Source organism: Anomaloglossus baeobatrachus, chromosome 2 (genome assembly GCF_048569485.1).
Source record: "Anomaloglossus baeobatrachus isolate aAnoBae1 chromosome 2, aAnoBae1.hap1, whole genome shotgun sequence".
In the NCBI taxonomy this organism is placed as follows: Eukaryota; Metazoa; Chordata; class Amphibia; order Anura; family Aromobatidae; genus Anomaloglossus; species Anomaloglossus baeobatrachus.
Window position 1 is genome coordinate 692662422 of NC_134354.1, and position 24723 is coordinate 692687144.

The 24723-nt window shown below is 44.5% G+C and overlaps 1 protein-coding gene across 2 annotated transcripts in view; it reads right to left on the reverse strand.

Moving 5' to 3' along the window:
• Positions 1-24486, reverse strand: part of TNS2 (tensin 2) — a 261754-nt gene extending 237268 nt beyond the window's left edge. For both annotated transcript variants that reach the window (XM_075337232.1, XM_075337231.1), the window contains exon 1: positions 24394-24486. In XM_075337232.1, coding sequence (XP_075193347.1) covers positions 24394-24468 — 75 coding nt within the window. In that variant the 5' untranslated portion in view covers positions 24469-24486. The remainder of the gene's footprint in view (positions 1-24393) is intronic.
• Between the last annotated feature and the right edge of the window lie 237 nt (positions 24487-24723).

The following is a 24723-nucleotide window of genomic DNA, read 5'->3' on the forward strand; positions in this document are numbered from 1 at the left end:
GAACCCGAAGACCAAATATCATCGCCAGAGGAACCTAAAAACCGAATACCTTCTCCAGAGAAAGCCGAAGACCAAATACCAATATCACGCTACAATTTATCTGACGATATGTCGTCAGGGTCACGGTTTTCGTGACGCACTTCCGTCATCGTTAGCGACGTCGTTGCGTGTGACACCTACGTGCGACTTCAAATGATCGCAAATAGGGTGAAAATCGTTGATCGTTCACACGTTGTTCAGTTTCAAAATATTGTTCGTCATGTGGAACACAGCAGACATATTGCTACGTTTGACACCCTGCCAACGACGAACAACATCCACACGACCGCCTTGGTCAAACAATATATCGCTGAACGATGTAGCATCGTTTGTGAGATGTGTAAGAGTGACCGCTACAAAACAACCTATGAGCGATCTCGGCAAATCGTAACAACGATCTGGGCGTGTCACATTGCTAACGAGATTGCTAGCGATATCGTTGTGTGTAAAGCAGCCTTAAGATTGGTGGGAGTCACATTTTTGGCTAAGCTCAGGAGATGACCATCTTGATTGCTAAACAAAATTTTAAGTTTAGGACTCATTTTGATGCACTTTTTATGATTTGTATATTTAGTTGAGAACTTGGTCCAAAGAACATGGATAGCTTACATTAATCCATATCCAAAAAAAAATTAAATTGGATCAATGTAACATGAGATATACTGGTATTTATGAATTCTGGAAGGCAACCTACCAGAAAGCTCCATATTTGATGGAATTATCCCTACGGAACGCACAATATTCAGCTAAACAAGGCCCATTTACGTATTACATTTACACATTTTTTTTGTTTTTTGTGGTTGTTTTAAGCCTATTTTAATTCCATTTTTTAATTTTATATGTGTTTGTCCAGTTTTTTTTATCTTCACTATTGTGGGTGAGTATTTTTTTTTCCAGATATTCATTTCATCAGCCAATTTATCAGTTTCAATTTTAGTTGTAAAACTTTAGCGCAGTCTAACTTTAGTTCTCCTTGGAGTAATTTTTTGTAAGCCAGAAGGTTTTGTGCAAATATCAAAAGCTGTATTTTTGACATTTTGCTCAAAAAAGGCTAAAGACAAAAATAAAGAGCATTTTCTATTTTACGAAACATTTGTGAACCACTTGAGCCATATTAAAGAATTTGGTACAAGAAATGTCAACAATAATAAAAAAGACTTAAAGTAATCCTATAGCTGTGTATACATTAAATGGAAGTGAATTCGGGACTACAGAACAGGAGAAGGACTTGGGTATTCTCATTACAAATAAGCTGAGCAGCAGCACTCAATGTCAAGCAGCAGCTGCAAAAGCAAACAAGATTTTAGGGTGTATAAAAAGAGAGATTAGATCCCGTGATCCCAATATATTGTTACCCCTCTATAAATCACTTGTAAGGTCACATCTGGAATATGGAATCGAGTTTTGGGCTCCACATTTTAAAAAGGACATACAGAAGTTAGAGTCAACTCAAAGTCGGCTAACTAGACTACTGCAAGGAATGGAAGGCCTCACATATGATGAGAGGTTGAAAAGGTTAGATATGTTTAGCTTAGAAAAAAAGTCTCAGAGGAGATCTCATTTATATGTATAAATACATGTGTGGTCAATATAAAGGACTGGCACATGACTTATTCCTTCCAAAGACAATACTAAGGACTAGAGATGAGCGAACCGGTCGCGGTTCGGCTCGAGGTTGGTTCGCCGAACGGACCTCCCGTTCGAGTTCGGTTCGTCGAACGTTCGACGAACCGAACTCGAACTGCATAGGAAACAATGGCAGGCAATCACAAACACAGAAAAACACCTAGAAAACACCCTCAAAGGTGTCCTAAAGGTGACAAACAACTCAAACACATTGGAAAGTGACAAGGACATATACTCATGCGAAAACAAAACAGCTGGACAAGGAAAAAGAGGAGGACACACAGATATAGGCATGGCACGCCCTTCTAAAATCATGTAAAACACCGCAAGGTGACTCCAAGCGGAGTCTCCATTTTTTCCAAAAATTGGGCCACACACACACCCACCCCTTCAGTGGCAGCAGTTGTGCCCCAGTTGTACACTTCACAGCTACATTTGCATCAAGCACATTCAAAAATACGCCATTCTTATCCATCCCCAGGATGACACCGGGGTAGGTAGCAAAGTCTTTGCTGACCCATGACTTGTTCATCTTGGCTTCTTTTAAAAACAATGTAAGCAAGGGTTACTCCAAGCGGAGTCTCCCTTTTTTCCAAAAATTGGGCCACACAGACACCCACCCCATCAGTGGCAGCACTTGGGCCCTAGTTGCAAACAGGATGTTTTGATTTGCATCAAGCACATTCAAAAATACGCCATTCTTATCCGTCCCCAGGATGACACCGGGGTAGGTAGCAAAGTCTTTCCTGATCCCAGCTCTGTTCATCTTGGCTTCTTTTAAAAACACATCAAGCAAGGGTTACTCCAAGCGGAGTCTCCCTTTTTTTCCAAAAATTGGGCCACACAGACACCCACCCCATCAGTGGCAGCACTTGGGCCCTAGTTGCAAACAGGATGTTTTGATTTGCATCAAGCACATTCAAAAATACGCCATTCTTATCCGTCCCCAGGATGACACCGGGGTAGGTAGCAAAGTCTTTGCTGATCCCAGCTCTGTTCATCTTGGCTTCTTTTAAAAACACATCAAGCAAGGGTTACTCCAAGCGGAGTCTCCCTTTTTTCCAAAAATTGGGCCACACAGACACCCACCCCATCAGTGGCAGCACTTGGGCCCTAGTTGCAAACAGGATGTTTTGATTTGCATCAAGCACATTCAAAAATACGCCATTCTTATCCGTCCCCAGGATGACACCGGGGTAGGTAGCAAAGTCTTTGCTGATCCCAGCTCTGTTCATCTTGGCTTCTTTTAAAAACACATCAAGCAAGGGTTACTCCAAGCGGAGTCTCCCTTTTTTTCCAAAAATTGGGCCACACAGACACCCACCCCATCAGTGGCAGCACTTGGGCCCTAGTTGCAAACAGGATGTTTTGATTTGCATCAAGCACATTCAAAAATACGCCATTCTTATCCGTCCCCAGGATGACACCGGGGTAGGTAGCAAAGTCTTTCCTGATCCCAGCTCTGTTCATCTTGGCTTCTTTTAAAAACACATCAAGCAAGGGTTACTCCAAGCGGAGTCTCCCTTTTTTTCCAAAAATTGGGCCACACAGACACCCACCCCATCAGTGGCAGCACTTGGGCCCTAGTTGCAAACAGGATGTTTTGATTTGCATCAAGCACATTCAAAAATACGCCATTCTTATCCGTCCCCAGGATGACACCGGGGTAGGTAGCAAAGTCTTTGCTGATCCCAGCTCTGTTCATCTTGGCTTCTTTTAAAAACACATCAAGCAAGGGTTACTCCAAGCGGAGTCTCCCTTTTTTCCAAAAATTGGGCCACACAGACACCCACCCCATCAGTGGCAGCACTTGGGCCCTAGTTGCAAACAGGATGTTTTGATTTGCATCAAGCACATTCAAAAATACGCCATTCTTATCCGTCCCCAGGATGACACCGGGGTAGGTAGCAAAGTCTTTCCTGATCCCAGCTCTGTTCATCTTGGCTTCTTTTAAAAACACATCAAGCAAGGGTTACTCCAAGCGGAGTCTCCCTTTTTTTCCAAAAATTGGGCCACACAGACACCCACCCCATCAGTGGCAGCACTTGGGCCCTAGTTGCAAACAGGATGTTTTGATTTGCATCAAGCACATTCAAAAATACGCCATTCTTATCCGTCCCCAGGATGACACCGGGGTAGGTAGCAAAGTCTTTGCTGATCCCAGCTCTGTTCATCTTGGCTTCTTTTAAAAACACATCAAGCAAGGGTTACTCCAAGCGGAGTCTCCCTTTTTTTCCAAAAATTGGGCCACACAGACACCCACCCCATCAGTGGCAGCACTTGGGCCCTAGTTGCAAACAGGATGTTTTGATTTGCATCAAGCACATTCAAAAATACGCCATTCTTATCCGTCCCCAGGATGACACCGGGGTAGGTAGCAAAGTCTTTGCTGATCCCAGCTCTGTTCATCTTGGCTTCTTTTAAAAACACATCAAGCAAGGGTTACTCCAAGCGGAGTCTCCCTTTTTTTCCAAAAATTGGGCCACACAGACACCCACCCCATCAGTGGCAGCACTTGGGCCCTAGTTGCAAACAGGATGTTTTGATTTGCATCAAGCACATTCAAAAATACGCCATTCTTATCCGTCCCCAGGATGACACCGGGGTAGGTAGCAAAGTCTTTCCTGATCCCAGCTCTGTTCATCTTGGCTTCTTTTAAAAACACATCAAGCAAGGGTTACTCCAAGCGGAGTCTCCCTTTTTTTCCAAAAATTGGGCCACACAGACACCCACCCCATCAGTGGCAGCACTTGGGCCCTAGTTGCAAACAGGATGTTTTGATTTGCATCAAGCACATTCCAAATCCACAAGCATTTACTCTCCCCAGGATGACACAGGGGTAGTAAATTCCTTCTGGATCCATGACTTGTTCATTTTGATGAACGTCAGTCTGTCCACATTGTCACTGGACAGACGCGTGCGCATATCTGTCAGCACACACCCAGCAGCACTGAATACACGTTCAGAGACAACGCTGGCAGCTGGACACGACAAAATCTCCAAGGCGTAACTGGAGAGCTCTGGCCATTTTTCTATGTTTGAAGCCCAAAAGGAGCAAGGCTCCAGTTGCACAGTCATGGCATCGATGTTCATTTGGAGATACTCCTGTATCATCCTCTCCAGCCGTTGAGTATGTGTCAGACTTGTTGTCTCTGGTGGCCTTGCAAAAGAGGGTCTAAAAAAATTATGAAAAGATTCCATAAAATTGCTGTTACCGGCACCAGATACGGTCCTACTGGTACGGGTAGACTGGTGAAGATGACGAGACCGTCCCATGTTTGTCAAGTTACAACTGGGAGATTCCCTCCCTGCACCTGCACGGTTGTTTGGTGGAAAAGCCGAGCTAAGATCGAGTAACAGCTTCTGCTGATACTCCTGCATACGTGCGTCCCTTTCTATGGCTGGAATTATGTCACAAAATTTGGACTTGTACCGGGGATCTAATAGTGTGGCAATCCAGTAGTCATCATCACTTCTAATTTTGACAATACGACTGTCATGTTGGAGGTAGTGCAACAAAAAGGCACTCATGTGTCTTGCGCAGCCATGCGGACCAAGTCCACGCTGTGTTTGTGGCATAGAGGTGCTACCCGTTCTTTCTTCCTCTGACATCTCCCCCCAACCTCTTTCAACTGAAATTTGACCAAGGTCTCCCTCATCCGCTGAGTCTTCCATGTCCATGGACAGTTCGTCCTCCATTTCTTCATGTTCTCCTGCACCTTGCTCAACATTTCGCCTGCTACTATGCGCCCTTGTCGATCCCTGTTCCCCATGGTCCCATGCCTGCTGCGTTGGTGATGATGAACGTCTGGACCTTGGTGATGTTGTTGTCCCTTGCACATATGAATCCTCCTGTAGTTCCTCCCCTTCATGTTGTCCCACCCCCTGACTCCGAATAGTGTTTAGCGTGTGCTCCAGCATGTAAATGACTGGAATCGTCATGCTGATAATGGCATTGTCAGAGCTAAACATATTCGTCGCCATGTCGAAACTGTGCAGAAGGGTGCATAGGTCCTTGATCTGAGACCACTCCATCAGGGTGATCTGCCCCACCTCGGCATCTCGTTGGCCCAGGCTATACGTCATGACATATTGCACCAGGGCTCTGCGGTGCTGCCACAGTCGCTGTAACATGTGTAGAGTTGAATTCCAGCGTGTCGCCACATCGCATTTCAGGCGATGAACCGGCAGGCCGAAAGACTTCTGTAGCGATGCAAGTCGCTCAGCTGCGGCGCTTGAACGCCGGAAGTGAGCAGACAGTTTTCGTGCCCTGTTCAGAAGGCCATCTAGGCCGGGATAGTGTGTTAAAAATTGCTGCACGACAAGGTTCAACACGTGAGCCATACAAGGTACGTGTGTCACCTTGCCCAGGCGAAGGGCCGCACCCAGGTTTGCAGCATTGTCGCACACGGCCTTACCAGGCTGCAGGTTGAGTGGAGACAACCATTTATTAAACTCGGACCGCAGAGCTGACCACAACTCCTCAGCTGTGTGACTCTTATTACCAAGACATGTCAAGCTAAAGACCGCCTGATGCCGTTGCGCTCGGCTGCCAGCATAGTAATGAGGCGTGCGTGATTCCTTCTGCGCAGTGAGAACGCTGGTGGCCTGACCAGGCAGGCTTGGGGCGGAGGTGGAGGACCCAGATGAGGTGGAGGATGCAGAAGCTGTGGCGGAACTTGGACAGACAGAGGATTGACACACAAGTCGTGGGGACGGCAAGACTTGTGCAGCAGACCCTTCACCATCTATCACCATAGTTACCCAGTGCCCAGTCAGCGACATGTAACGTCCCTGTCCATGCTTACTGGTCCAAGTATCGGTGGTGAAATGCACCCGTTCACACACAGAGTTTCTCAAGGAAGCGGTGATGTTGTGTGCGACATGCTGGTGTAGCGCGGGCACACCTTTCTTAGAGAAGTAGTGGCGACTAGGCATCTGGTACTGGGGCACAGCGACAGACATAAGGTCTATAAAATCCTGTGTGTCCACTAGGCGGAAAGGCAGCATTTCGGTAGCCAACAGCTTACAGAGGGATAGAGTCAACCTCTTAGCTTTGTCATGGGTCGGAGGAAGTGGCCTTTTATTTGACCACATCTGAGGGACAGAGATCTGGCTGCTGTGTGTAGACGGTGTTGAGTAGGGTGTCCCTGGAAAAATGCAGGTTTGTGAGGAAAGTGCAGGCGGAGACATGATGTTGCCTTCATCCAACGTTGGTGCTATCGATGTCTGAGAGAGCTGTACACACTCACTTGTTTCCCCTTCCAAACCAACTGACGACCTTACAAGCAAACTGCCTGTTGCGGTTACAGTGGTGGAAGTTTTGCGTGGAAAAACAGGTGTGACAGCTGTCCCCACAGTCCTAGAAGATGAAGAGCGCGCGGATGCACTGGAAGGGGCGGGCGGTGGATGGTTCGCTCCGCTAGCCGGCATTGCAGCACGGTGAGCTTCCCACCGGGACTTATGATATTTATTCATGTGACGATTCATGGAAGAAGTTGTCAAACTGCTGAGGTTTTGACCTCTACTAACAGAATCATGACAAATGTTACATATCACATGAGTTGGGCGATCTTTTTCGATGTGAAAAAAGGCCCAGGCTAGGCAAGGCTTAGAGGCCATGCGACCTGTTGATCCACCCCGAATAATGCTCATAGGCAGAGTGGTGGCTGAGGATGCAGTTGTAGACGTGCTACCAGTGCTCCGACTCTGTCCAGGAAGGCGCAAGGTAACTTCGTCGTCGGTTGCATCCTCCTCCACCGCCTCTGTTGACCTCCTCGAGTGCCTGACTGGGGGTTGACAGTAGGTGGGATCTAGAACGTCATCATCAATTGTTGTGTTCGCACTCCCCTCCCCCTCAGACCGAGCCTCTTCTTGCCCTGACCGAATATTTAAGTTGTCATCCCAATCGGGTATCTGCGTCTCATCTTCATCAGTATGTTCCTCATTGTCTATAACCACAGGTGTTACAGTTTGTGACAAAGGGTCAACATTATGCTCAGAAACTTGGTCCTCACGGCCTGAATCTGAGTCACAAAGGTTCTGGGCATCACTGCAGACCATTTCCTGTTCTGTACTCACTGTAGCTTGGGAGCAGACCTCTGATTCCCAGGCTATAGTGTGACTGAACAGCTCTGCAGACTCAGCCATCTCAGTTCCACCATACTGTGCAGGGCTGATGGAGACTTCAGAGCTGGGAGAAATCAAGTGTGATTGGGATGACAACTCAGAGGAATGGTGTTTTTTGGATGCGGTACTTGAAGTGGCTGAGAGGGCACTTGTTGGACCACTTGAGATCCATTCAAGCATTTTCCTTTTTTGCCCATCATCTACCTTTGTTCCTCTTGTTCGTGTCCGTAAAAAAGGGAGCACATCGGATTGTCCACAATAAGTAGTAGACATCTTACTTTTGCTAGTAGATGGTCTATCTTCAGCAGATGATAATGGAGCTTTGGCACCTTCCCCACTGACAAAACCTTTTTTGCCTTTTCCACCACGCCTCTTCCCCTTTCCACCAGCATCTGTCATTTTGCCACTCATGTTGATTGCGACAAGATTGTGGACTGAAAATGTGGTAGTAAAAATTGAGAGGTGGTGAAGATTGCAGTGGTGGTCTAGCTTTATTAACAGCAGAATAATAAAGAATAAATATCCCTGACAATGTAACTTAGTTATAATTAGTTGGAGTGTGCAACGCAGGCAGACGTGCTGCAAATGTCTTGGCACTAGTGGGACTATAGCAAAGTCCAATAGCCACGTATAGGATGCCACTAGGTTCACTGAGTGTGTGCTAGTATAATGGCTTAGTTATAATTAGTTGGAGTGTGCAACGCAGGCAGATGCGCTCTGCAAATGTCTTGGCACTAGTAGGACTATAGCAAAGTCCAATAGCCACGTATAGGATGCCACTAGGTACACTGAGTGTGTGCTAGTATAATGGCTTAGTTATAATTAGTTGGAGTGTGCAACGCAGGCAGACGTGCTGCAAATGTCTTGGCACTAGTGGGACTATAGCAAAGTCCAATAGCCACGTATAGGATGCCACTAGGTACACTGAGTGTGTGCTAGTATAATGGCTTAGTTATAATTAGTTGGAGTGTGCAACGCAGGCAGACGTGCTGCAAATGTCTTGGCACTAGTGGGACTATAGCAAAGTCCAATAGCCACGTATAGGATGCCACTAGGTACACTGAGTGTGTGCTAGTATAATGGCTTAGTTATAATTAGTTGGAGTGTGCAACGCAGGCAGACGTGCTGCAAATGTCTTGGCACTAGTGGGACTATAGCAAAGTCCAATATCCACGTATAGGATGCCACTAGGTTCACTGAGTGTGTGCTAGTATAATGGCTTAGTTATAATTAGTTGGAGTGTGCAACGCAGGCAGATGCGCTCTGCAAATGTCTTGGCACTAGTAGGACTATAGCAAAGTCCAATAGCCACGTATAGGATGCCACTAGGTACACTGAGTGTGTGCTAGTATAATGGCTTAGTTATAATTAGTTGGAGTGTGCAACGCAGGCAGACGTGCTGCAAATGTCTTGGCACTAGTGGGACTATAGCAAAGTCCAATAGCCACGTATAGGATGCCACTAGGTACACTGAGTGTGTGCTAGTATAATGGCTTAGTTATAATTAGTTGGAGTGTGCAACGCAGGCAGACGTGCTGCAAATGTCTTGGCACTAGTGGGACTATAGCAAAGTCCAATAGCCACGTATAGGATGCCACTAGGTACACTGAGTGTGTGCTAGTATAATGGCTTAGTTATAATTAGTTGGAGTGTGCAACGCAGGCAGACGTGCTGCAAATGTCTTGGCACTAGTGGGACTATAGCAAAGTCCAATAGCCACGTATAGGATGCCACTAGGTACACTGAGTGTGTGCTAGTATAATGGCTTAGTTATAATTAGTTGGAGTGTGCAACGCAGGCAGACGTGCTGCAAATGTCTTGGCACTAGTGGGACTATAGCAAAGTCCAATAGCCACGTATAGGATTCCACTAGGTACACTGAGTGTGTGCTAGTATAATGGCTTAGTTATAATTAGTTGGAGTGTGCAACGCAGGCAGACGTGCTGCAAATGTCTTGGCACTAGTGGGACTATAGCAAAGTCCAATAGCCACGTATAGGATGCCACTAGGTACACTGAGTGTGTGCTAGTATAATGGCTTAGTTATAATTAGTTGGAGTGTGCAACGCAGGCAGACGTGCTGCAAATGTCTTGGCACTAGTGGGACTATAGCAAAGTCCAATAGCCACGTATAGGATGCCACTAGGTACACTGAGTGTGTGCTAGTATAATGGCTTAGTTATAATTAGTTGGAGTGTGCAACGCAGGCAGACGTGCTGCAAATGTCTTGGCACTAGTGGGACTATAGCAAAGTCCAATAGCCACGTATAGGATGCCACTAGGTTCACTGAGTGTGTGCTAGTATAATGGCTTAGTTATAATTAGTTGGAGTGTGCAACGCAGGCAGATGCGCTCTGCAAATGTCTTGGCACTAGTAGGACTATAGCAAAGTCCAATAGCCACGTATAGGATGCCACTAGGTACACTGAGTGTGTGCTAGTATAATGGCTTAGTTATAATTAGTTGGAGTGTGCAACGCAGGCAGACGTGCTGCAAATGTCTTGGCACTAGTGGGACTATAGCAAAGTCCAATAGCCACGTATAGGATGCCACTAGGTACACTGAGTGTGTGCTAGTATAATGGCTTAGTTATAATTAGTTGGAGTGTGCAACGCAGGCAGACGTGCTGCAAATGTCTTGGCACTAGTGGGACTATAGCAAAGTCCAATAGCCACGTATAGGATGCCACTAGGTACACTGAGTGTGTGCTAGTATAATGGCTTAGTTATAATTAGTTGGAGTGTGCAACGCAGGCAGATGCGCTCTGCAAATGTCTTGGCACTAGTAGGACTATAGCAAAGTCCAATAGCCACGTATAGGATGCCACTAAAAAACACTTAGTGTGTGCAAGTATAATGGCTTAGTTATAATTAGTTGGAGTGTGCAACGCAGGCAGATGCGCTCTGCAAATGTCTTGGCACAAGTGGGACTATAGCAAAGTCCAATAGCCACGTATAGGATGCCACTAGGTACACTGAGTGTTTGCTAGTAAAATTGCTTAGTTTAAAAAAGTTGTAGTGTGCAATGCAGGCAGACGTGCTCTGCAAATGTCTTTGCACTAGTGGGACTATAGCAAAGTCCAATAGCCACGTATAGGATGCCACTAGGTACACTGAGTGTGTGCTAGTATAATGGCTTAGTTATAATTAGTTGGAGTGTGCAACGCAGGCAGACGTGCTGCAAATGTCTTGGCACTAGTGGGACTATAGCAAAGTCCAATAGCCACGTATAGGATGCCACTAGGTACACTGAGTGTGTGCTAGTATAATGGCTTAGTTATAATTAGTTGGAGTGTGCAACGCAGGCAGACGTGCTGCAAATGTCTTGGCACTAGTGGGACTATAGCAAAGTCCAATAGCCACGTATAGGATGCCACTAGGTTCACTGAGTGTGTGCTAGTATAATGGCTTAGTTATAATTAGTTGGAGTGTGCAACGCAGGCAGATGCGCTCTGCAAATGTCTTGGCACTAGTAGGACTATAGCAAAGTCCAATAGCCACGTATAGGATGCCACTAGGTACACTGAGTGTGTGCTAGTATAATGGCTTAGTTATAATTAGTTGGAGTGTGCAACGCAGGCAGACGTGCTGCAAATGTCTTGGCACTAGTGGGACTATAGCAAAGTCCAATAGCCACGTATAGGATGCCACTAGGTACACTGAGTGTGTGCTAGTATAATGGCTTAGTTATAATTAGTTGGAGTGTGCAACGCAGGCAGACGTGCTGCAAATGTCTTGGCACTAGTGGGACTATAGCAAAGTCCAATAGCCACGTATAGGATGCCACTAGGTACACTGAGTGTTTGCTAGTATAATGGCTTACTTAGAATGAGTTGGAGTGTGCAGAGGACAAGAGGGTACAGTGGCAGGATTGTGGTGCTCTGGGTAGAGGAATGGAAGCCTGCCTTTCTATTCCCTCCTAATGGTGAAATGCAGGGAGGAAATCCCTGACCTGGGCTACACAGACGCTGTTGCTGTTTGCAGGACCTGTCACTTATGGCTCTCTGACCCTGCCGCTTTGAGCCCTTAAAAGGACTGCTAGAATGTGCTCTCCCTATGCTGTCTAACGCTGTGTATGCAGCGCATACAGCTGTATCGGCTATAGGACTCAAGACGGAGCTGCGACACTGATGTCTGACACCAAAGACGCAGAAGGCAGATAATGGCGTTCGTGAAGAAAATGTCCGGTTTTATAATGCAGGGACATGTGACATGCAGATCCTATCACACATGCCGTTGCTTCTCTGGCTCAAAGTCCACTTAGGTGTGTGTGTGTCTGTGATTGGCTGACATGCTGGCCCGCCCCACAAGACGCGCGCGCTTAGGGAAGGAAGACAAGAAAAAAAAAAAAAAAATGGCGATCGCCATTATAGAAACAGCAGTGATCTGAAGGCGCTGTTCACGCACACTATACACTGAAATGTGATAATAGTTTGATTCACAGAGTGACTTACACTATTACAGCAGAAACCAAGCTAGGATTTAGCTGTTTTTTGGCTGCTAGAACCGTTCTCGAACGTTTCTAGAACTATCGAGCTTTTGCAAAAAGCTCGAGTTCTAGTTCGATCTAGAACATGCCCCAAAATCACTCGAGCCGCGAACTGGAGAACCACGAACCACGAACCGCGCTCAACTCTACTAAGGACCAGGGGGCATATACTGCGAATGGAAGAAAAGCGATTCTGGCAGCTAAATAGGAAAGGGTTCTTTACAGTTAGAGCAGTCAGAGTGTGGAATGCCCTACCACAAGAGGTAGTAATGGCCGATACTATAACAGCTTTTAAAAAAAGGCTGGATGATTTCCTTAGTACACACAACATTGTTGGTTATCAGTGACTTAAGGCCACGTCACACTAAGCAACATCGCCAGCAACATAGCTGCTGAGGCACGACTTTTGTGACGTAGCAGAGATGTTGCTAGTGATGTCGCTGTGTGTGACATCCAGCAACAACCTGGCCCCTGCTGTGAGGTCGCTGGTTGTTGCTGAATGTCTTGGGCCATTTTTTAGTTGTTGCTCTCCCGCTGTGAAGCACAGATCGCTGTGTGTGACAGCGAGAGAGCAACAAACTGAATGTGCAGGCAGCAGGAGCTGGCTTCTGCGGACGCTGGTAACCACGGTAAACATCGGGTAACCAAGAAGCCCTTACCTTGGTTACTCGATATTTACCTTCGTTACCAGCGTCCGCCGCTCTCACGCTGTCAGAAATGGATAAGTCTAAAGGCCCCGTTACGCGCTACGATTTATCTGACGATCTCAGTAGCGATGTGACATGCCCAGATCGTAGTTACGATTTGCTGAGCGCACATAGGTCGTTTTATAGCGGTCACACGTACACATCTCACAAACGACGCAACATCGTTCAGCGATATATTGTTTGACCAAGGCAATCGTGTGGATGTTGTTCGTCGTTGGGAGGGTGTCAAACATAGCAATATGTCTGCTGCGTTCCAAACGACGAACAATATTTTGAAACTGAACGACGTGTCAGCGATCAACGATTTTCAACCTATTTGCGATCGTTCAGAGTCGTACGTAGGTGTCACATGCAACGACGTCGCTAACGATGCCGGATGTGCGTCACGGAATCTGTGACCCCGACGACATATTTTCAGATAAATCGTAGTGTGTAACGCCACCTTTACTCTTTTGGTCGCAACTATTATAAAATCATTCCCGCTCGTTTGGGGAATCATGGGCTGCATGGTCCTTGTGGTGAAGAGAACCTTCCAATCCCTGTTATATCTAAATTGAACAGGAGGGCTGAGGACCTCGCCTTAGTTACACATTCCTTGTAAAAGGGCATCTGACTGGAACCTTGCTCTCAGTCTTTTGTGTGGCCCAAGAGGTTTTAATTGTCCCATCATGACATTTATGGCTGCAGTAATGGACTCATCAGGAGACCAAAAAAATGATGGGAATTAGGGGAAGTGTATAACACCTGCTGTATGTGTCTTCTAGCAGGTTGTCAAAAATATATATATGATGCGTCCTGCCAGTAGGTAGAGAAACGTATGCTGGGGAAGGTGCTACTATGGTTTCATGGCAACTTGGTAAGTACCATAATAGCCTTTGCCAGCAGGCAGGGTAACCGAAAACTAATTAATAAGTACAAGCTAACTGCAAGAGAAACTTAGTGACTTGTGAACCACCCCATAGACCAGTCTTTATGGGTTGATCTACAAAGTCCCATGTTCATGATGTCACTGAGTGTACTTAGTTTGTGATGTCATCTCTTGTACATAGTCATTTCTAGATCTTCATAAATCTGATTAGAAAGAGCGAGTAAAATTGAATTAAAAAAGGATTTCTTCTTACTAACCAGAACCTCAATATTACCTTGCGTAGACCTCACATGGCTTCATGGATGGACATAGCATTGGTGCAACCTGTGCAGACACACAGTGGCCCAAGAACTGTTGGATTGTTTTTGTACAGGGGTCCTCTTCTGTCTGTGTTCACCACTAAATGGTTTTAATATGCCAAAAGCCACATCAGTGATAACCATTGAACACTAAAGCTCACCGCAGACATATTGGAGATTCACTAAGACCTGGGACTATTAGCAAGAACATCAGATCCCTATTCATGAAGTGAAATATATGGGAAGTGAAGGAAGAAACTACAGAAATCTGGCACCAAGGTGGAGACGTCGTACAAGTTCCATGTAGATGTCACCCTGGTTGGATTTCAGGCAGGACCCCAAAGCTTTAAGACAACATCACTGAACCCTCCACCACCAGCCACACTGATCACGTTTCTTTCTAACCATTTGACTTTTCTCTCTAAAACCCATGAGAAAATCACTGCAGATAATAAAGTGACTTACTGCATGTCCTGCCTTCACTCAGAAAGTGTCACGTTAACAAGGTGCAGACATAGGGAGGTGGTCCAAACCTCCTATACATTTCACTATATGCCGAGCTTCTGGTCGGTCCCTACAGTAGCATCCCCTTCTGTAAAGTGGCTGTATGGATATGCAATCACGTGATATCATCTTACCAATGGATGCTACATTATCTGCTCAAGGTTTAGACACAGCAATCATAGTTGCCAAAGTAAGGGATAATTTTTAAGGGGTGGCAAATTGTTACTCTGCCAAAGACCCCTGTATATCCAAGAAATGGATCCCCTGGAACAACCTGAAAATAGAGCATTTAAAGGTGAAATGCCCTGAACCACTGGTCTCTTCCACAAATCCCATCATGGTCCTAGACCACCAGAGAGGATACTGATAACCACTTCTCTACTTAGGCATTGCACAGCAGCATGGGCGGATTAAGAGTAGCCAGGACCCCGGGCAGTTGTGGGCCCCCCTGCAGCCCCGATGTATTATGTAGCATGTCACACCATCCCCTTCATACATCATGTGATAAGTCATATGATTAGCACGCAGGGCACATCTGCAGACATACAATGATAAAGTTGGTGACGCGCTGCGTACATTTTGTCGCACTATATATAACATAGCAGTATACATAATAGACAGGGCTTTAATCAGAAAGTCCAGAAAAAACTTTTTTGAGGGGTGCATGACACTTAACTAACAAATTATGTAGCAAAAAAATTGAATGAATACTCATCTTGTAAAGGGAATATGTCAGCAGGTTTTTGCCATGTAATCTGAAGACAGCATGCTGCAAGGGTTAACATTCAGATTACAGCCCTGTGTCTCTTATCTCAAAGTGTGTTTTTGCTTAACTGCAAAGTCAGTTTAAGCTTCCTAGCTTTATCATTAGTCTGACTGAGGGGCTGAAGTCTCACTCTGCCCCCCTCTGTGATTAGCAGCTTCTGACTATGGAAATGTGCACTGAAAGCCTGGTGTGGGCGGGGGCAGCGGCATGGGCTTTGGACATGAAAAAAATAAAATCTATGATTATATCAGAACGGCTGCACCTAGTAAACTAAGTGATACATCGCTAAATTCAGGATGTCTTTGCTTACATCATGCTGCTCTCAGATGAGGTAGCAAAAACCTGCTGACAGATTCCCTTTAAAAAGAAACTTAATCAAATTATTTTATTGGTACATTGATTAAAATTTGCATGAACTAAAATGAATTAGAAAACAGGGAACAAACTCCTATGAGTTTCCAAAACCCTGGAAATTTGGAGTTAGGAATTTTAGCATAAGTGAGACTAATACTAAGAGCACATATTAGTCACTATTAGTTACAGTACAAAAATATTAAATTAATACTGTAAATATATACATATAAATCAGCACAATCATAAAGGGCACTCATGCATATATATAGAAGATATCGTCCATAAAAATATACCATAAATAAAGGGCAGACTAGGCTATAAAGTGCATGTATATATAGGAAATCGTCAATATACTGTACCTATAAGGCCGATAAAAAATAATATGAGTAATAACACATAGATTAAGCAATCATGAATGTGCACATCAAAGTAGTAACTATTGCAAATGAAGACAGAGTGCAGGATTACACGTCAGCTAGTTGTAGCCACGCAGATAGATCATAAAACTCTCCCCAAGTGAGCAAACCCTCAGTGCTAATATAATAGATTTATTGCAGTAAATACCTTGTAACAAGGCGCACGATATGAAAGATTGCAAGCAGAGGTTCCTCCACCCCATAACATACCGCTATACATAATAGAGCAAGGATGAGAAATGAATATTCCTGATGGGCCATGTGACTATGTGACTGATGGGGAGAGCTGAACCGAAAGGCTGAAATTAATTCTGCTCAATATTAACGTGTTAATTATACACCGTGTGCAGAATTATTAGGCAAGTTGTATTTTAGAGGATTTTTTTTATTATTGATCAACAACTATGTTCTCAATCAACCCAAAAGACTCATAAATATCAAAGCTTAATATTTTTGGACGTTGTAGTGGGGGTTTTTAGATTGGCTATCTTTTGAGGATATCTGTTTGTGCAGGTAACTATTACTGTGCAGAATTATTAGGCAACTTAATAAAAACCAAATATATTCCCATTTCACTTGTTTATTTTCACCAGGTAAACCAATATAACTGCACAAAATTTAGAAATAAACATTTCTGGCATGCAAAACCAAAACCCCCAAAAATTAGTGCCCAATATAGCCACCTTTCTTTATGATGACACTCAACAGCCTACCATCCATAGATTCTGTCAGTTGCTTGATCTGTTTACGATCAACATTGCATGCAGCAGCCACCACAGCCTCCCAGACACTGTTCCGAGAGGTGTACTGTTTTCCCTCCCTGTAGATATCACCTTTTATGAGGGACCGCGGGTTCTCTATGGGGTTCAGATCAGGTGAACAAGGGGGCCTTGTCATTATTTTTTCATCTTTTAGACCTTTACTGGCCAGCCACGCTGTGGAGTAGTTGGATGCATGTGATGGAGCATTGTCCTGCATGAAAATCATGTTTTTCTTGAACGATACCGACTTCTTCCTGTACCACTGCTTGAAGACGTTGTCTTCCAGAAACTGGCAGTAGGTCTGGGAGATGAACTTCACTACATCCTCAACCCGAAAAGGTCCCACAAGTTCATCTTTGATGATACCAGCCCATACCAGTACCCCACCTCCACCTTGCTGGCGTCTGAGTCGGAGTGGAACTCTCTGCCCTTTACTGATCCAGCCTCTGGCCCATCCATCTGGCCAATCAAAAGACATTCTCATTTCATCAGTCCATAAAACCTTTGAAAAATCAGTCTTAAGATATTTCTTAGCCCAATCTTGACATTTTATCTTATGTTTCTTGTTCAAAGTTGGTCATTTTTCACCCTTCCTTACCTTGGCCATGTCCCTGAGTATGGCACACCTTGTGCTTTTTGATACTCCAGTAACATTGCAGCTTTGAAATATGGCCAAACTGGCGGCAAATGGCATCTTGGCAGCTTCACGCTTGATTTTCCTCAATTCATGGGCAGTTATTTTGCGCCTTTTTTTGCACATCACGCTTTTTTCGACCCTGTTGGCTATTTGCCATGAAACGCTTGATTGTTCGGTGATCATGCTTCAAAAGTTTGGCAATTTCAAGACTGCTGCATCCCCCTGCAAGACATCTCACAATTTTGGACTTTTCAGAGCCGGTCAAATCTCTCTTCTGACCCATTTTGCCAAAGGAAAGGAAGTTGCCTAATAATTAAGCACACCTTATATAGGATGTTGATGTCATTACACCGCACCCCTCCTCATTACAGAGATGCACATCACCTGATTTACTTAATTGGTAGTTGGCTCTCAAGCCTATACAGCTTGGAGTCGGACAACATGTATAAAAAGTATCATGTGATCAAAATACTCATTTGCCTAATAATTCTGCACACGGTGTAATTATTATTTTATTTTAATATTAATTGTATCACGTAATATTGAGCAGAATTAAGAATGCTGACACCCCCCTATATACAGTATGAGCCCTCACACAGCACCCCCTATATATAGTATAAGCCCTCACATAGATGCCTATATACAGTATGAGTCCCTACATTGCCTCCTATATACAGCATGTGCTTCCACATAGCCTCGTATACACAGCATGAGCCCTAATTAGTCTCTTATATACAGTATGAGCCCCCACACAGCCTCCTATATACAGTATGAACCCCTACACATCCTCTTATATACAGTATGAGCCCCCACACATCCTCTTATATACAGTATGAGCCCCCACACATCCTCTTATATACAGTATGAGCCCCCACATAGCTTTCTATTTACAGTATGAGCCCCCCACATAGCCTCCTACATACAGTACGAGCTCCCATACAGTCTCCTATATACAGTATGAGCGAGCCCCACATTCTATTTCTATGTTATATGAGCCCTACATACCCTCCTATATACAGCATGAGCCCCCCATATAGCCTCCTATATACAGCATGAGCCCCCACACATCCTCTTGTGTATAGTATGATCCCCACATAGCTCCTATATGTAGTATGAGCCCCCACATACCCTCCTATATACAGTATGAGCCTGAACACAGCCTCATATATATAGTAGGAGCCTTTACATAGCCCCTATATACAGCATGAGCCCCCACAAATCCCAAACACATAAAATTCCACCCCCACATACTTCGCCTCCTTTACCCCAGTACTCTACCTCTTGATTCCAGAGTGTACATGCTAGACCCGGCTCTAACGCTAGCTGATGATGTCATCGCACTGGCTACTGGAGCTCCACAGCAGCTGTGCTGTGCTGCCATTCTGTATTGCTGGCAGCTTAGTACGAGGAAAGCTCCCTGGCCAGAGATGTGTACCGAGAGAATAGGAGGAAGGTGAGCCTGTGCTGCTGCACTAAAACATTACAATGAGGGCAATCTGGCCATGGGCCACACGCTTCCGGGCCCCAGTTGCGAGCCCCGATTGCAGTTTTACTGGGGTTTTGAATAGTACTTCTGTGTAGGAAATAAATGACAACGGTGTGTGGACATTATATAGTAGTATTATAGTATCATCTATGGGGGCATTATTTAGGTGCTCTATAGCGGTATTACTTAGGCATAAAACTGCAATATTGTGTGAGCATTGTATGGAAGTATTTTTTGGTATATTACAGCAGTATTCCAGTATGAACGTGGACTAACTTTATAAAACTCTCCTTTGTCGTTTGCTGCATACATTAAATTGTTAATACAAGCAATATGATTCTATATGATTTAAAGTAATTGAGGAGACCAACAGTAATGTCTATGTTCTCACAGACTGAAATAACTGATTTCCATTTTTAGACCCATTATTATTGACACAGCGAATATATATATATATATATATATATATATTATTGTTCATATCCCCTAAATAATCATTTGTCACACCCTAAAGGGGGAACTAAAGCAACAGTCTCAACTACACAACAAAGAGGCATAAAAAGGGGACAACACTGCAGCTCATCTACCCAAAATGTGTTAGCTTCTCCTACCATCACAGGGTTTGTCATTGCAGTAACCACCTGGTGTAACAGAGACATCTATAACCAGCAATTTGGATGCAGTGAAGGAAAGTAGCATTTATTAACAACACATAAAGTATATAATGAAGCTATGAGTAACAGTAACTAATCTGATGCGAAACGCGTTAGAAGTTTTATGTTTTGCTTTTATGTGTCCTTGATAGATGCTGCAGGTTTTAGTTTTTTTCTTCCGAATTATGGATGTTGAAGCCACCCTAAACCGATGACAACAAAAGTGAGTACAACCCTAAGTGAAAATGGCCATATTGTGCCCAAAGTGGATGTTGGAGATCTTGCGCTCCTCCATTTTCTGTTTGAGGATGTCCCACAGATGCTCAATAGGGTTTAAGTCCAGAGACATGTTTGGCAAGTTCAGCACTTTTAGCATTAAATTTATGTAGCAAGGCAGTGGTCATCTTAGAGGAGTGTTTGGGGTCATTATCATTTTGGAATACGAAGGGAACAGATCACACTCTGCTTCAGTATGTTACAGTACATGTTGGCATTCATGGTTTCCACAATGAACAGCCATCTGCACTCATGCATCACCAAACCATGACAATCCCACCACCATGCTTGACTGTGGGCAAGACACACATGCCCTTGTACTCTTCACCTAGTTGCTATCACACACACTTGATACCAACTGAACAAAAATAACCTTTTTTTGGTCTCATCAGACCACATAACATGGTTCCAGTAATCCATGCCCTTAGTCTGCATGTCTTCAGCAAACTGTTTGGGCGCTTTCTTTGTGCATCATCTTGAGAAGAGGCTTCCTTATGGGACAACAGCCTTTCAGACCAATTTGTTGCAGTGTGCAGCATATGGTCTGAGCACTGACAGGCTGACCCCCCAACATTCACCTCTGCAGCAATGCTGGCAGCACTCATACACCTATTTTGAAAAGATGACCTCTGGATATGACGCTGAGCACGTGCACTCAACTTTTTTGGTTGACCATGGTGAGGCCTGTTCTGAGTGGAACCTGTCTTATTAAACCGTGTATGGTCTAGGCCACCGTGCTGCAGCTCAGTTTCAGGGTGTTAACCATCTTCTTATAGCCTAGGCCATCTTAATTCAGATCCTCAGAGAATTCTTTGCCATGAGGTGTTACGTTGAGCTTCCAGTGACCAGTATGAGAGTGTGTATGAGCGATAACACCAAATGTGGGGACCATGGGGAAGACTATTCTCCTTGCAGAGACCTGACAATCCAGTCTGGCTGCCAGTGAGGGATCTTATAGCTGCAAAGCCTCTCTGGGAAATATTCAAATTGTCTCTTCAGGAAGGAGACAAACTCTAGCGCCACCTATTGGAAGTAGCAATCCTAAAAGTCATCTTTTAACAAGCCTTTTCATATGACTTAGGATTTATACCAGATCAGAACCCCAATTTGTAGACACGGTGTTTCGGGGTGATTGCCCCTCATCAGTGCAAAGTATGGGATCTGATCTGGCTTATGAGACTTTTAGGATTGTTACTTCCAATAGGTGGCGCTAGAGTTTGTCTCCTTACTGGAGAAACAATGTGAATATTTCCCAGAGGGGCTTTGCAGCTATAAGACCCCTCACTGGCAGCCAGACTGGTTTGTCAGGTCTCCGCAAGAAGAATAGTCTTTCTCGTGGTCCCCACTATAACTTCTCATAAGCCAGATCAGATCCCATACTTTGCACTGATGAGGGGCAATCACCCAGAAACACCGTGTCTGCAAATTGGGGTTCTGATCTGGTATAAATCCTAAGGGCGGCTTTGCATGTTGCAACATCGCACATGCGATGTCGGTGGGGTCAAATCGAAAGTGACGCACTTCCGGCGTCACTTTCGAGATCGTAGTGTAAATGCTAGATGATACGATTAACGAGCGCAAAAGCGTCGTTATCGTATCATCGTTGCAGGCTCCGACTTTTTCATAATTATGCTGCAGCGACAGGTATGATGTAGTTCCTCGCTCCTGCGGCTGCACACATCGCTGTGTGTAACGCCGCAGGAGCGAGGAACATCAGCTTACCTGCCGCCGGCGGCTATGCGGAAGGAAGGAGGTGGGCGGGATGTTTACATCCTGCTCATCTCCGCCCCTCCGCCGCTATTGGCCGCCTGCCGTGTGACGTCGCTATGACGCCGCACGACCCGCCCCCTTAGGAAGGAGGCGGGTCGCCGGCCAGAGCGACGGTAGCAGGGCAGGTAAGTGCATGTGAAGCTGGCGTAGCGATAATTTTCGCTACGCCAGCTATGACAAGATATCGTACCTGCGACGGGGGCGGGGACTATCGCGTGCGACATCGCAGCATCGGCTTGCGATGTCGCAACGTGCAAAGCCCGCCTAGGTCATATGAAAAGGCTTGTTAAAAGGCCACTTTAGACTTTTAGGATTGCTACTTCCAATAGGTGGCGCTAGAGTTTGTCTCCTTCCTGGAGAGACAATTTGAACACCAAATGTAACACACCTGCACCACATTTACACCTTGAGACCTTGTAACATTAATGAGTCACATGACACCGGGGAGGGAAAATGGCTAATTGGGCACAATTTGGTAATTTTTACTTAGAGGTGTGCTCAATTTTGTTGCCAGTGGTTTAGACATTAATGGCTGTGTGTTGAGTTACTTAGAGGGCACACAAAATTTACTCTTATACAAGCTGTACATTGACTACTGTACATTGTATGAAAGTGTCATATCTTCAGTGCTGTCCCATGAAAAGATCTAATAAAATATTAACAGTGAGGTTTATACTCACTTTTTTATATACTGTAGCTGTTATATTTGTGTAGTAGGCTTAGTAGTCCTAGGATGAGCAGCATCAATACAAAGTCAGATCAGGCATGTATATATACAGTGGCATGCAAAAGTTTGTGCACCCCTGGTCAAAATTACTGTTATTGTGAACAGTTAAGCAAATTGAAGATAAAATGATCTCTAAAAGACAGTTAAAGATGACACATGTCCATTGTATTTTAGGCAAGAAAAAAATAAAAATGTGTTTACATTTTAAAAATTACAAAAAAGACCATAATGCAATGCACAAGTTTGTGCATCCTGGGAGATTTGTGTGCTCAGATAACTTTGACCAAGGTTTCAGACCTTAATTAGCCTGTTAGGGTTATGACTTGTTCAGTATCATTGTTAGGTACGGCCAGGTGATGGACTTTCACAGCTTTATAAAAACGCAGCCTCCTCTAATATTGTGCCAAAAAAAACAGCAGCCATGGGTTTTTTTAAGAAGCTGCCTAGCACTCTGAAATTAAAAATGGTGGAGGCCCATAATGCTGGAGAAGGGTATAAGAAGATAGCAAAACATTTTCTTCAAGTTGCCCTTTCCTCAGTTTGAAAATTTGATTAAGAAATGGCAGTTACCAGGAACAGTGGAGGTGAAGTCTGGAAGACCAAACAAAATTTCTGTGAGAGCTGCTCGTAGGATTGCTAAAGAGGCAAATCAGAAGCCCCGCTTAACTGCAAACGGCGTTCAGGAAGATTTAGCAGACTCTGGAGTTGTGGTACATTGTTCTACTGTTCAGAGACACCTGCACAGATATGGCCTTCATGGAAGAGTCATCAGAAGAAAACCTCTCCTGTGTCCTCACCATAACATTCAGCCTCAGAAGTATGCAAAAGAACATCTAAACAAGCCTGATGCATTTTGGAACCAAGTCCTGTGGACCGATGAGGTTAAAATAGAACTCTTTGGCCACAATGATCAAAGGTTCAAAGGTATGTGTGGAGAAAAAAGGGCACAGCATTTCAGGAAAAGAACATATTGCCAACCATTGAACATGTTTGTGGATCAATCATGCTTTGGTTGTGTTGCAGTCAATGCAATGGGGAACATTTCACGGGTAGAGGAAAAATGGATTCAATGAAATTTTGACAAAATTCTTGATGCAAACATAACACCATCTGTATAAAAGCTGAAGTTGAAATGAGGATGGCTTCTACAAATGGATAATGATCCTAAACACAGGACAAAATCCACAACAAACAACCTCAAAAATCATAAGCTGAAGGTTTTACAATGGCCCTCACAGTCCCCTGATCTGAACATCATTGAAAATCTGTGGCTATACATCAAAAGAGCAGAACATGCAAGACAAGCCAGGAATCTCACAGAACTGGAAGACTTCTCCAAGGAAGAATGGATAAAGATCCCTCAAACAAGAATTGAAAGGCTCTTAAGTGGCTGCAAAATCATTTGCAATCTGAGATAGTTGCTACTAGGTACTAACCATGCAGGGTGCCCAAACTTTTGCATTGGCCCATTTACCTTTTTTGTTAATTTAAAAATATAAAAGATGATTTTATATATATATATATATATATATATATATATATATATATGTTTTGCCTAAAATACAAAGGCAATGTCTCAGTTATAACTTTATGCCTTTGAGATCATTACATCTTCAACTTGCTTAACTATTCGCAATAACAGAAATTTTTCATGCCACTGCATATATGTGAATGCATATATGTGAATACACACACACACACACACACACACACACACACACACACACACACACACACACACACACACACACACACACACACACACACACACACACACACACACACACACCACTCATTCCTTATCAGAACTTTACAAACTTTTCAGCATTGATCAGGTTCACATTAGCAATGATCTCTTATGGCAGAGGTGCCCAGCAATGTACTTTACCTCAGTCAGATGCATTGTCCTCCTGGCACGTCCAGTCCCCTGTCCCTCCAGAGCACAACTCCCCGCACAGCCCATACAGGACACATAACCTGACACAACGCAGCAGAGGGCACAGCAGAGTCCGTGTGCTGCTTGTGCTGCTGCTTGTGCAGAGCTCCTCCTCGGGGCGGTCTAGGAGAGGCACAGTCACCTCAGCCTGATGTGTTAGGAAAGTGTGAGCCAGCAGATGTGCTCAGCATTAGGGCTGCTGCTAACACATGAATCTGTGGAAGGAGCTGTGGTTATGAGGCATATCTTTATGTAAATCAGAGCTGTGATCTGTCAGTGGTA